A 14,829-nucleotide genomic window follows, 5' to 3' on the forward strand; every position below is an offset into this window, starting at 1 on the left:
AAGAAATAAAAGGATCGAAGTGAGCACTGTGCATTCCATAAAAGACTATTCTATATCTCAGATTCAGGCAGTATGAGCAAAATATCAACCTAATTAAGTGTCCAAAAAGTTCAGTGGACTTTGTTTACCAATTGACTGTTGTGTAGACATATTTCCAATGTCTCTATAATACACTGCCAAAAGAACTGATCAATTGATACATCAGCAAAACAAACCTCTGAAATATAGAGAGTGATAAAAGCATATGGCTTATGAGACCATATTAATACATATAGACTAGTGAATGGGTAACCTTGCCTACTAGACTCAGTGAACAAAGCGAGGCGTGTTGTCTTTCCAACCCACTTGACCTGAACCTTGAAAACAGAGACGACAACAGCAATCCTGACCACTATGAACATGATGAGGTAGAAGATAAAGAGTATTTTTCTTCCCAACTTTCATTTACAGCAAAAACAACAATGAAAGCCTACTTTCATTAGTCTACTTCCCGATTGATAAATAAGTTTTATATATCAGCAACTAATTATAAGCATCAGCGATGAAAGATTGTAACCGAAGACATCTTGTGCACTTAGACTTTTTTAACCAACATAGAGGTGTGCATGTACATTAACTCTATCCGTACAACGTGTTTCACTACCGTATCCATACGATGTGGGGAACTTTGTGCCACCACTTTCCAAAGAGGAAATTTACTCTTTAATCCGATCCGTATGCTTTGCATAGCAGTCTGTCAAAATGATTTTTTGAGAAATACTGAAAGTTTCAAAGAGATCTTCGTACTAGAAGTATTCTAAAAGGTGAAGAATACAACCCCGGGGGTACAAAATTACCCCAGGACGTACGGATAGGGTCAACATGAAATGTCAAAAGGGCAGAGAAAAACCACTGCCAAACCGCTCCTGCAATAACAAAGAAAGAGTTAACAATTTGACATCATAATGACATGCTCTGACAAACATTTTGATTACCTTAGCTTCCTCAGCTGTCTCAAAAAAGTTGAAGTGGACATTCCAGCCCCTGGAGGACCAAGACAAGGAAAACCACCATCAGTATTAGAAAAATGACTCTACTTACAATACAGGCATGTTACCAGTTCATGTAATTACTGCTTTCTTAAACATATATCGATGAAGATTTCCCCTTTCCTTTCACTTAAGATAATTAGGTACATAAATTCCTTTTTAAAAAACGTATTGTTTCCCTGACCTATATGAGCTGACCATATCATTGAGGTGATTAGTGAACAAAGCAATCTTCACCTGTATGTTAAAATAAGACCCATTCTTCAGACTCAGTGATCGGACACATGTACGCCATCGCCAATGTACCGTAAGAGTGGACCATTAATGTGCCAACAGTGACTTAAGAAAGCCAAAGGCAATAAAGTAACCACCATGTGTTACCAGTTGAATAGATGTAATATACTTGTGTAACTTTAACTTTATTTGGTTACAGACTGAAAAAAAGTTGGACAAAAGTTGAGTTTTGATGATTTATATCTAAGGGCAAATTGTATTTAATAATAAAAAATCCATTTTGTAAGCAAAATGGGACAAGGCAAAAATAGGATGAGTAGAGAGGAATTCCGAGGCATGTTTTCTAGTATTTGCCATTTCATCCTCTACTGTGGAGTACCTGTTTGCTAGCAAAATGTCACTCAGTGTGTTACATACCTGTGCCTGAGATAGTTGATGAAGAGCCTGAAGGTTAGACAGAAGAGCAGTACAGGCAGGAACCAGCCCATCCACACCGAGTACATGTACACCTGCCCAGGAGAGACACACAAACAGAGACAATGTCATTATTCATGTTTGTACATATGGCATTTTGCATTTTTACATTTTATTTTAAAGCAGAATGCTTATTACAGCTTTTCCTGGGTGGTAGACATAAAAGAATTAGATTGTATAAGTACCACATCTCTCCCTTCAGATCTTGTTTTTTAAGTTTTAGTAGAGGTTTTACGGTGCTCGCAATAGCATCAGGTCATATGAGCGCCAAGGGGTGGATGTCAACAGAGAAGTCCTTACAGGGAATCAGACTTACTCTGCTCACCTCTCTAGCTTCAACAGCACAAAGTCTGCTTCGACTATCAAGGCACCCCGGAAATAGTGGGTCTCAAGAGTGTGACAAACATACAAAAGAAGTAGAGGAAAATGACAATAGTAAGGATTAGGAAAGAAAAAGCAGCAGTTCCCTGTTGTAGATCAGGCACAGTTATGAGCGTGACATAGATGAATCAGCCCATTTACAATTCTACTGTGCATGAATGAGAAATGTCCCCCCTTTGGGAATGGCCTAAAGACACTTCAGTCAGTGGCACCCCGGGGGGGGGGGGGGGGGGGGGGGGGGGGGGGGATTCAGATCTTGACTTCCTTGATACGCTCCAAGCAAGAGACAGGGTCAATACAATTGGAATCAAGGAAGGGGTAAGGATGTCTTACTATTTTATGGGTGTGATAGGGATATTTTCATGGTATAAGTTGATTAGTAAAAATAATAATAATGGGAATTTTCATGGCACCTAATCCCTTGAAGGCCCTAAGCACTGTACAATGCAGAATCATCACTCAACTTAACTAACGCATCATAGGACAAAAAGTGCACATTGTGAGAGCAGTAAACAATAACAACAAAACAACATCAACAACACACACACAACTCTCAGACCATCACACTTTCTCACATAGCCTACAAAATTTACTGGCAGATGATAGTGTAGAACAAATAGGTTCTTTAGACTTTTCTAAAACTCTCTAACGTTACAACATGCATTTCTTTTGGGAGGGAATTCCAAATTTTTGGGGGCATAGGAAGAAAAAGCTCTTCCACCTAACTTATTACACTTTACTGTGGGCACTTACGCAAGATTCTCATCCGTAAATCTCAAATGAATGTTATAGGGAAAAAGTAGACATGCCAGCAGGGACGAGGCTTGCTATTCATGTCATGCAAAGGAACCCAACCACAGCTCAATAGACACAATGTATCATTCTCACTGTCCATACACTCTACAGTGAAACACAGAAAAAGAGAAAATGAAAAATATGTTTGATCTTTATAAATGCAGTTGAAGAAGTGCTGGACAGTGTCACTATTATACAGAAAAAGCACAAAAGGGGAAGTGGGAAGTGGTCAGTTGTAAAGGTGACTGTCTTGGACAGGTGGTCGTTAGAGCATGTTTTAATATCGGGTAGCACTTTCATCCCCAGAGGGAGCGGGATGGAGATTTGGAAATGGGGGGCATTCTATTATAAGAAAAGAAAGAAAGAAGGTAACTAAATACTTTATTTAAAAATCAGTTCACTCAGTATTAGCTATTAGTAGTTTCCTGCTCTTAACAGCAAAATATTGATTTATTTTTATATGAAAATCAGAGCCATGAAACTAAAAGAAACATTTTTTGGTAACTTTGATCAATTTTTATTCTGTAACATGACAATGCTGTTTACAGATTCACCCACCACAAACACTATGAGGGTGTATGGGGGAGACTTCCAAGCTAGAATCTCGCCGATGCCTCGGATGGTGTTCAGGTAGGGCTTGGCCTCAGTACCTGTGACAAATGGAAATGGTATAGGTTTTTTGTTCGTTTTGTTTTAGTAAAGAATTTTAAAGCACTTGCAAGACAATTGGGTCATATACAGCGCCAAAGATGTGAGAGTAAGAAACACAAAAAAGAAGGAGAGATAAGGATGATAAATGTTGACAGTAAAAGAAGGAGCAAACCACACCAGAACACCCAACAACCACCCACTGGTATAAGTTTAATGTTTCTATCAAAACTATCATGTTAGTAAAGGACGACAAGGTCAAGCCCAATAGTAAATTCAATAAAATGCCTTCCTAAGGACACAACGTCAGACCGAGCTCAGGCTTAAACCCCCAAACCCACAATCTCACGATTACAGGTCTCGTAGCCTAACAACTAGGCAACTGATGCCACCTCATGAGACAAAACATGATGAATATACGAAAATACAAAGATCAGAGAATTGTTTCCACGAGAGAAAAGGGCTTGAAACAAGCAACGCCTGTCAACCCTGAATAGGACCTAATGTGCACAACTCCACAAAACTTCACTTAAGATGATGGGTAAAACTCTCTCTCTTTAAGAAACGTTGAACTACTTTCTTTCTTTCCTTCCTATCAAAATGTTTGCCAACATCTTATTTGATAACTTGTTAATGCTACGAGAACCAATCAGCTCAAGACCAGCCCGCTTAAAAAACACTATAAACCCAGACTATTGCACACGTATCCACATCAGCTACACAACAAATTAAGAAACAAAGTCTTTCTATTTTTGTAACATTATTTGCCCCTCGAATCTTACCTTAATGAAATTGCAAAACAAAGAGCTTGGAAAACTTTTCCTGGAGCAAGAGCATACATTTTCTTCGGTTGCATTACCCTTATAGTAAAAGCTTTGTGCTAGTTTTTCAGTTTTAATACAAGTTTTACAGCACTTGCAACACAATAAGGTCATATAAGTGCCAAAGAATAGAGGTGTTACAAGAGAGTAAAAAACTCCAGAAAAAAAGGAGGAGAGATAAGGATTTTTGACGTTTGATAGGAAAGAAGGAGCAAGCCTCATCAGAACACCTATCAACCACCCACAAAAGCTTTGTTCAAAGAAAGGAAGCATTGCAAATATTGCTGCCCCTACACCGTAAACTGGAAATGACACACTGCTGTATGTGTGTACAACGGTCCATCTCTCACAGATTTTACAGCAACATAATGTAAGTTCTTAAACAAACACTTCAAAATATGTATCACAAACATTTCAGACATCTGGCTTCATTAAGCAAAAAAAAAATAACGTCCCACATTCTGGACAGCAGACCATTGATAACAAGCAACAGCTGTCACAGGAACACACTCACTCAGCTCTCAGACATTATTACTTACCAAATCTCTTGATGTTTTCTTTCAGCCTGAAGAATAAAAAACAAAGAATGTATGAGCAAGATTTCTTCAGACAACAGCTCAACAAAACATACAATATGTAAGGCATCGTGGTGAAATAAAGTGCTCGTTAAAATAGTGAAATCGAAGTTTGACAATTTTTTCTAAATTTTGTTTTTTGGCTCAACACCTTTTACGTCTATTTAAAAACACATTCCTGTGTGGATTTCATTGAAAAATGTTGAATACAGGCACAAAAAATGTAAATTTTCAATTTCCAAGGACTCTCCTGCTATGGAAGTCAACAAATTTCACGGCCATTTTCTCGCTAATTTTACCTCTGAAGCCAAGTGACACTCACCTCCTTCAATCGCAGATATCTCGACTTCTATTCAAGATAAATGGGTATTTTTTTCATCAAGAGCAAGACAATTGAACAGCTTTAAATAAATTCACACGACAAAAAATTGACGAGTGCCTGATTCCTTCGTGTTGTGACACATATATTTCATTCAGTACACCTTCCCCTGACCGATTACTGATCCCCCCAAAGAGAACCGACTGGAAAGAACCAACAAGGACCTACCCCAAACCAGGAAAAAAAGTACAAATAATATGACAATTTCTTAATGTCAAGAATGACTCAATGATTATGCTTCCTAAGCAAAACTAAATACAATTCCCCCGTTGATCATGAATTAATAAGAGAATCCAACAAAAGCAAGCAATGAAAGGTTGAAATAAATGCAGAACTACCAACGCCTCCTTGGCAATTCCTATGAAATTCCCCCGCAAAATTACAGTGGAGTTTGCTTAAAATGAAATCTGCAGGACCGCCGGAATTTCTGCGATATAGCTGGGTTTTCGGGTTAGAGAGATTGCTCAAATAGAAACCCCCACCCCACACCCTCAAAAAGAGAGGGGGGGGGGGGGGTGTGTGTGTGGAGATTTTCTTTTCTTTTGGTTGACAATTGTATTTTAAGATTAACCATGATCACTTTCAGCGGACTCCGTTGTATATATTATGCTACTTTCTCTCCTATCCTTCCATCAGTCCATCCATCCATTCATTAATACATGGACTTTTCCTGTCTTTGACTTACTTCTTCACTGTCAGTGGATCTCCCTCCGGGTCTCCCTCTGCTTGTCTGATTGGCTCATCGGTGAAGTCTTCGGCAAAACTGTTGAAGGAACCCACTATGTACTGGAAAAAGTGATGGTAAAACCTCCTCTTTCTCTGTGGCACCACCAGTTCCTCTGCATTTTCATCTGGAAGGAGACAGATAAGCAGAGATCCACTTAAATCATCAAGATGTACAAGTGATCAGGCAAAAAAACAAAGAGCAATTACTATTTTTATCCTTTCTACATCATCAGCCCAAAAAAGGTGTAGTTTGTTAGTTTTAGTTAGGAGAAGCACATCAACACAATAATGGTCATTTAGTGCTGGGAAAGAGTATGACATAAAGACAGAAATGACAGAGGGAAAATAAAAAAGTAGGACCTACCAGTGGCACCCTCCAACCACCTGCAAACATGTAGTGAATATCAACCTCAATGAAAGTAATGAGAGACAAAGTCACTATTCAAAACCCTTGGAGCATATAACATAGTTTTTCCTCAAATGCTACAAATATTCACATGAGCTGAATTTGGCCATTCGAGCGTGTTCTGAAGCAACATCCTCCTAAAAAAGATCAGCACCTGTCATCTTTCAGATGTGAGAACAGAACATGAAGCATTAAGCCAGGATGCCTCTAGAAAAGAATAATTCTTGTTCCTCAAAGGACTGAAACAATACTTCCACAACATGAAATTTACTATATGAAAGTGAAGCGATGAATTAGGATACAAAAGGCTGAGTGAGCATTCAAAATGTCCAAGATAAGGTTGTGTCTATGATACTATAAAAAGTATAGTTTCTTATATGCTTTCAAGAACATAACAGCAGAAGGAAGCACATGCTTTTTTTTATAGGGCAGAGATAACAAAATCTGTAGTATGTGACAAGATTTGGCTAAGGGAGAGAGTAGCTCACCCTTTCAATCATTTTAATTCTGCTGATGAGGGTATAAAACATAGGCAATCACAAAGTGATCGGCCAAACATCTTTCTTTATTGACAAATCCTTTACAAAATGCTGGAAAATACACCAGTGATCTTCCAATGAAAAGCCTAATGACTATACCACTACTCTAAAGATGACTGAGCACTTTAAAAAATATGTTATATTTCCAATAATGTGCACTCACCCCCACTGTCCGCTCTGTCCCCAGGGGATCCCCCAGCAGGTGAACTGCCTCCACTTCCTCCAGGCACGCTCAGATTGTCTTTGCCTGACAGATCTGAGTGGCTGCGATGAACCTTGTGTGACCTGCCATAAATGTTTTTTGTTTGTTTGTATGAGTAAAAAGAAGCTAGCACATTGACACAATAATTCATTTAGTTCAGGGAAAAATCCCCAAAGCAAACAGAAAAACAACAAAGGTGTCCTCCAACCACCCACCTGCCATTGATAACACATGAGATGACAGTAAAAGGAAACACAAAAGAGTCAGCTGGCATCATGCTAGTTCTTCTCATGCTATCTTCCCCTTGACCAGTACTATAAAACATCTCAACCACATGTTAAGGAGTTGCAGGCATGAAATTAATTTGAAAAAATCCACATTGCTCCATCATTTAATGGACATGAATAAAAGGGAGAACACGATTGCAAAATAGTAAAAACTTACATCAGTCAGACACTATTCATACGTGCTCTTAAACTACAGCCCATCAACAAATAAACATTGTTATGACTTCCAAATATTGTTGCTTTGGTGATAAATCTTGCCCTAGGGGTTTATGGCTTTTATTTCATGAGTAAAATACTTCTTCAACAACTTCCTATGGGGCCCCCGCAGTGGAGTGGTCTATGAACCGAGGTCACACAGCTTTTCAACTGCTGGTAACCCCAGTACCCTTTCTTCTTTGACAAAAAATTATTAAAAAAAAAAAAAAAAAAAAAAAAAAAAAAAAAAGAGAATAATATAGCACACTGCCCCTGTAACAGAGGAATAGAGATGAACTATCAAGCTCCTTGAGCTGGAGAAGAGACACAGGAATTAAGGAACAGAAAAGTGGGAAGACATGTAATAACATCAAGAGGCTAGCCAAGGATAAGGAAAGGAGGAAAGTGTTTGTTTGTGACTTATACCCAGATCCAGGGGGAGAAAGGCAATGATGATGATGATCAAGCTCCTTGGTGTGATAACAGAGATTGCAACAACAACACCTGATAGTCACCCTACCTCTTTTTGTTAAGATTTTCCAGTTTCTTCTCCAACAACTCACAACGATGTCTCTCGTACATGAGCTCGCTTTTCACTTTCTCCAGCACCTCCGATTTGTTCCGATAATGGTTCAGCTCATTCTCTGCAAAGAGAGCACATAATATGTGATCACAGATTGAGAATCTTTGTCTTTTTTACTTTCAGTTATGCGATTTACATAAGAGTGGTCAGTTTTCAATTCTATCCGAGTTTGAGAAAAGAAGGCTAGCACAGTGATAGCCATTTATGTGTGAGTAACTGAAATGAAACTTGACACAAATGTGGTCATGTAAATTAGTCTGAGTAATTTTGTCCGAGTTACAGAGGAGCACATCATTGTCACTGTCACACAAAGGACTGGAATGTTAGTTAGTTTGTGTTAAGAGACACACACTGACACAATATTATTTAATGCAAGGAAAAAGCAGACAGAAAAACAGATAGACAGACAGAAACAACAGAGGGGAATAAAAGAAGTAGAACATATCAGTAGCACCTTCGAACCATAGAAAAGGACCCGGAGAGAGCAAGACAATATACAGAAACAACAGAACAACCTTCCATTGTTGAGGACAAATGTGGTTGTCTCATACAGATGGAAGACTTAAACAGTGTCAGAATAAAAAAAAGAATTAAAAAAAGCAAAGGGGGGGGGGGGAGGGGGAGTGGGGAAGCGGTCATTTGCCCAGGTGATTGTCTTGCATAGGTGGTCATTTGAGCAAGCTTGATTGCATATTCTTTTAGTTTTAGTAAGGTTTTACGGCGTTTGCAACTGCATAAGGTCATATGAGCGCCAAGGGATGGATGTCAACAGGAAAGTCCAAATGAGGAATCAAGCTTACTCTGTTCCCCTCTCTAGCCTCAACAGCACAAAGTCTGCTTCGACAGTCAAGGCACCATGAAAACAGCAGTTCACAGGAGAGTGACAAACATACAAAAGAAGTAAAGGAAAAGTGACGATAGTAAGGATGAGGAAAGAAAAAGCAGCAGTTCCCCTTATGTTGTTCCGGCACAGTATGAGCATGACATCGATAAATCAGCCCATTTACAATTTTACGGTGCATAAGAACACATTAATATCCCCACTTTGGGAATAGCCTAAAGACACTTCAGTCAGTACTGCTGAATATTCTTTCTAAATTAGAGGGCATTGTTCCGTTTGATTCTCTGTCCTGACCTAGCCACTCCGACCCAACTTGTCATACAAGCAAACAAACAAGCTGTCTTCACTCACGTTGCGTCTGGTTCTCGATACTCGCAATCATTAGCTGGTCCTGCAGCTGATTCAGCTGCTCCTCAAATATCTGCCGTTCCTCCACGCTGCTCCATCGGCCCGAAGGAGAATCAGCCCCGGCCTGCACTGGAGTGCTGCAGGCCTCTTCTACCTGCTGTGGGTGCATTCGCTCTGTGGCAGGTGGAGACTTGCTCAATTCATCCCCAGAATCCACAAACTCAAATACGTCCTGTTAATATAACATGAATAATCTCAATTTTAAAGTATATAGGAAAAGAATCAGATAAGGAAGAATCTAAAACAGCTTTTCTATATAAGTGAAAATGTCCTTCATTCAAATATCCAAATACGTTCAATTTTAAACAACAATCTCCATGGAACAAATTTACATCTCTCAGAACCAAAGACACTTAATCTCAATAAAACCATACTGCTGAATGCCCTATATCTGAGTAAAAATAATAAGATACAGCTCAAGCAGTATATTAGTTTTTAGAAAATGTCATGGGAATTTGATCCCTTGTTATGCTACATAATTCCCAACACATAACTGACTTCAGGCCCAATCTATGAATATTATTCTCCTCTGATCAGATAATATTTCTTGACTGTATGGGTTGACAGTTCTGAAATGTTTGAGAAATCAGGACAGCAAAAAGAAATGTTGGACTACTACAATGAACTTAAGTTACTGCTGTCATAATTAAAGGTCCAACAACAAATGGAAGCAATTTGAGTTCACCCTGATTTTACTCCTTTCAGTCTGATCAGATCTTCTTTAGGTGACAACACTGAAATATTCATACCTCCAGTATAATATGGATACAGGACATTTGAACACACATCAGCCATTCTCAAATGATTGGCTTAAAACTTCTGCAACACTCAATGTGATAAATTAGTCAGTTTCACCCTTTTTTAACAGTAATTAAAACTAGATAAAATATTTTTTGAAAAGGCCAAGTTTAAAAGACCATCAGATAAAACACCTCCAAAGAAAATTAAATAATATTAAAACTCCACTTCTGAAAGTGATTTGCTCCTCAAACTACAACATAAGAGTACCGTGGAAGGATTTGTTAAATTTTTCTCAGCAATTACAGTTCTTGCAGCATTATTCATTCTGAAATACACATATATAAAGAAATATTGAAATAATGTAACGTTTTCATTCTTTTGACCTCTTTTGACTTAAAGGAAGCAGGTCGAAATTACAACTAGAATGTTTTCTAGTAGCTGCTGGCACTCTTTTTTTTTTCACTTAACTTGAGTTCCGTTTGAGTGACAAATTGCTTTTGTACTCAAGCCAAAGCCTAATAATATGCATCCACTTTTATACTGAAACAAAAGTAAACACAATGAACACAGTACTTTCTGAACGACTTGATATTTGTTGAGTAAACCTGTTGATTTTCGCAGATTTCCAGAGAAACTATATTTATTTGTTAATTTCTAGATTGAAAAAAAAATTTTCTTCGAACAAATTCTCCATTTGAGCAGTTTGTAACGGATGGAGGAAAAGAAAAACTTCAGCTGTGTTCAGCTCATGTGTATAGAACAACTCCTGCATCAAACTAAAATGTTCAAATATTACTGTGGCAGATGCATAAAACTACGATCTATGCTGGTGTTTTCTACTCAACTATCTCAACAACTTCACATTCCCATGCTGAGAAAACAACAGAGAGAAGGCCACACAAACAAAGCAATATCATACAGAGGAGTAGTCAAGTTACAGTTACGTAAAGGAATCTCATTGAGAAAAGAAGGCCCTGGGTCAAAATGAATATAGGAACACTAGCATTCTTTGGGCACAATAAAATAAGACAGAGAAAACACAGGAAATCTTTAAAGACTGATAGACTGACATCAATATGGTTAAGCAGATTCAAATTTACTGCCCATAATACTTGAACAGAACAAAACAAGAGTTTGCCACAGAGAAACAATATTTTTTAAAGGGTGAAATAAAAGAGAGACAAAAGAAAATAGCCTTTCCCCTCAACTGAAGAGATTGGGAGAGTTAACGGGAGGACCGACCCTTGATTTGGCCGATTATGGGTCAAATTATGCAAATTGAGATGTTGACTGATTTTTGAAGGTCAACTAATTCTTTGTCTAAAAATAGCAAGGAAACAATTGAGAACACCTTTATTCTCATCGTAAATTGTCTTTGAAAATATGAGGTTGGGTCAAAATGTAGTGAATTTTCACAATGATTGTTGTGTTTTTCTCAAAATGTCATTTTTTTCTCTCAGTTTTCTCCCTACTCCTTCCTTCGTTTCCTCTACTAGTTCCTTTGTTTTCCTCCTTTTGACCTAAAACTTTCAGTAAACATAGAATAGATGGCAAGGCTGTCATCAACGTAACAAAGATATTTGCGAAAAAATATAACTTTTTTCCATGAGCCCGCGATTAAGCAACAAAAATTTAGTAAAGTAAAGGTCTATATACATTGGGAAAATTCTTTTTTTTTTTTTACACTTAAAAAAAACCCAACTCTATGTTACGTAGATAGGGACTGGTTCAGGTATACAAATGTGGTCAGTAATAAATAAGAAAGCCAAAGGGATTTGAAATTTATTGTTTCTTTTCAAGATGGCGGCCGTTTCCATAGTAACTGTTGGAGCTATGCAAAAATAAAAGTACTTATCAAGAGATTTTTCTACACCAATTATATATGTGTACTTAGATTTGACCTCAGGCAACAAACATAGAAAATGGACCTCGAGGGTCACTCCACCCGTTAATATGAACATCTTATTTTCACATGGTATGAAAATGAAATGTAGAGCTATGGCATGTAATGGAGACATCATTTAGCAAAGAGACAAAATTCTTAAGCAGAAGCAAAAACAAAAAAAACAAACAAAAAACAACACAATTGCATCTGCAAGTATAACTATTGAAGATCAACCACTGTAACTATAATTTTTTTCAGCTAATAATTTTGTCTCTTGCTATATGATATCTAGCAATGTCGCAAAAAGAAACATTACAAGTATTCAGATGAGTCTGCACAAGTCATCAGTAAACATGAACTAAAGAAGAATTTAAAAAAAAAAGATGGGGATGACAAAATAAAAAGATGAAGAGCACACACTGGAAAAATACAGAGACTTTCTTTTTTAAAATGTAGATGTTTCACGCCCCCATCAACACATTCAGGAGGCAGGCTGTTTCAACCCTGCCGACATGGGTTGAGAGGGATACAGGACCCCAGCAAAAAGACAGAAATACTCAATAAAAATTATCTCTGCACTGAAATCGAACTCATGTCTTCTGCATACAGCAGTGAGGTGCTTAACTGCTATATTATAGATGCCTGTTCCAGAAACTTTAGAACAGGTAGAAAGAAGGCTGGTGTGAGGAAGTGAGGGTTAGCACAGCAGAGTGGGCAACCAGCATTTTAGTGAGTGACATTTGAAACAAGTGAGAGAGTGATAGAAGGGCTTCTACCAGGCCTACAGAACACAGTTCTCTATGACATTATAGCTTTCATCTACAAACATGCTCTTCTGTCCTATTGCTACAGAAACAAAACCTGTAGTGACTGGTCTGGGGAAACAAATGACGTGTGAAAATGAAACAAATCTGTTATCAAAAAACAAAAAACAAAAAAGAAAAAGACATTTCACACTATGAACCACACATTTAAAAACATTTTTAAAAGGACAGAATGCAAGCAAAAGATCTGAGAATGAGTTCCGGAATGGAAAAACTCTTAAGGGGCGGACTGCGCAGGGTCACAAACAGCTAACGGACCACTCTTCTGCTTCCAGATGCAAAGCCAAAAAGGGAACTAAGGGAGGAGCTAAATGACCTGGAGCTATTTTCACAAAGTAACAAGCAGATTGGCAGACGTCCATATTATTCCGTTGTGTATTGTGACACATTTCTGAGGTTTCATCAAGTCAATAAACACGAAAATAAATGATTCTGAACTGACATGATTATATATATATATATATATCAGTGTCCAATGGAAAATGTGCATACAAAGAAATTTGTGAATTTAGCATATGTAACTTCGTAAAATTTTGGAAGCAGTAGCATCACTCAGTTCCCATTTTTGAGAAAATGTCGACAGAAGAATACCTCCTCTCCATGCGCTGGGGAATGGCCCAGCTTGTCTTTACGCTCCTCCTTCTCCGTTTTGAATCTTTGACGTAAATTTTTGGTGAAACTCATGTCTCCTGCAGCTCCAGGGAGGGAATCAGTACCTGGAACAACAGGGGCTCTGTGGGGTGGGGGGGGGGGGGGAGCCATCAGTAAGTAACAATAGGAAAAGAACAATCCTTTTCTACTCTTCTTGATTAGCATGGGCTGGGTAGGTAGGCTACATCGAAGCAGAAAAATTGAAATACTTTGAATTTTGTTTTTAGTAAGAGTTAATTGGCACTTAAGTCATGTGAGTGCAAAAAATTAGAGGTGTTACTTGAGAGTAACATACAAAGAATAGAAAAGGAGATAATGGACGATTGATGTCTGATAGGAAAGAAGGAGCGAACAACATCAGAGCGTCCATGAAGGAGCAGACCACATCAAAATGTCCGCAAACCACCCACCCACTGGAAATACTTAATATAAAACCAGTACAAGGCAAGGAGCTTAAACATTACAACACATGATATGTCATCACACAGACAACACAAACCTTACTTACATAAGCAAATAGCGCTATAAAAATACCTAGCACTATAAGCATAGTTCCACAAAAGAGTCAAAGCATTTAGGTCACACGACATATACATCGTGTTTATACACAGCAGGAGCTGGCTCGGGTTTTAAGCCAAAACCAATACTGCTGGCACAGACTGGGAGAACCAATAGCTCATTAGCACCATGCTGAACTAGATTACAGATGGCTCTGGCTTGAATTCCTAATGGGAGCGCTCCTGAACTATTTTGAGGAGTTTTCAAGACTCTCCGCTAACATGGCTTTATCCTATCGGAGACGGACGTCAAACAGGCAGACAGACAGAGACGGAGGGGGGGGGGAGAGAGAGAGAGAGAGAGAGAGAGAGAGAGAGAGAGAGAGAGAGAGAGAGAGAGAGAGAGAGGAGCGACTGATGTTGTTTCTCTGTCTTTCTGTCCTAGACTTACAGATTTTTTAGAATTAGGCGCTATACTGTACAAATGTCCGCTTTTATCGTTATCATTATCACTGATATTATCATTATCATACTTATTAGTAATGTCATAATTATTATAATTATCTCAATACATATGAAAAACCATCGATACTACAACTCCTGGGTCGATATCAAGCTCGCAGAAATCGAATCTATGGTTCACAGGTCAGTTAGCGGAATTGTTGGGGTGGGGGGCAGAGAGGGGAAGAGGGAGAAGGAGAAGGAGAGA

At 38.3% G+C, this 14,829-nt stretch overlaps 1 protein-coding gene across 2 annotated transcripts in view; it reads right to left on the reverse strand.

Moving 5' to 3' along the window:
- The window catches only part of LOC101853535 (GRAM domain-containing protein 4), a gene marked incomplete at its 3' end in the record, with an annotated part of 35,579 nt that overhangs the window by 6,197 nt on the left and 14,553 nt on the right, over positions 1 to 14,829 (reverse strand). For both annotated transcript variants that reach the window (XM_013080129.2, XM_005094123.2), the window contains 9 exon segments: positions 975 to 1,023; positions 1,680 to 1,771; positions 3,471 to 3,562; positions 4,921 to 4,946; positions 6,021 to 6,186; positions 7,170 to 7,291; positions 8,211 to 8,334; positions 9,466 to 9,694; positions 13,564 to 13,705. In XM_013080129.2, the coding sequence (XP_012935583.1) occupies positions 975 to 1,023; positions 1,680 to 1,771; positions 3,471 to 3,562; positions 4,921 to 4,946; positions 6,021 to 6,186; positions 7,170 to 7,291; positions 8,211 to 8,334; positions 9,466 to 9,694; positions 13,564 to 13,656 (993 nt within the window).

This window comes from Aplysia californica, unplaced genomic scaffold, assembly GCF_000002075.1.
Source record: "Aplysia californica isolate F4 #8 unplaced genomic scaffold, AplCal3.0 scaffold00075, whole genome shotgun sequence".
NCBI lineage: Eukaryota > Metazoa > Mollusca > Gastropoda > Aplysiida > Aplysiidae > Aplysia > Aplysia californica.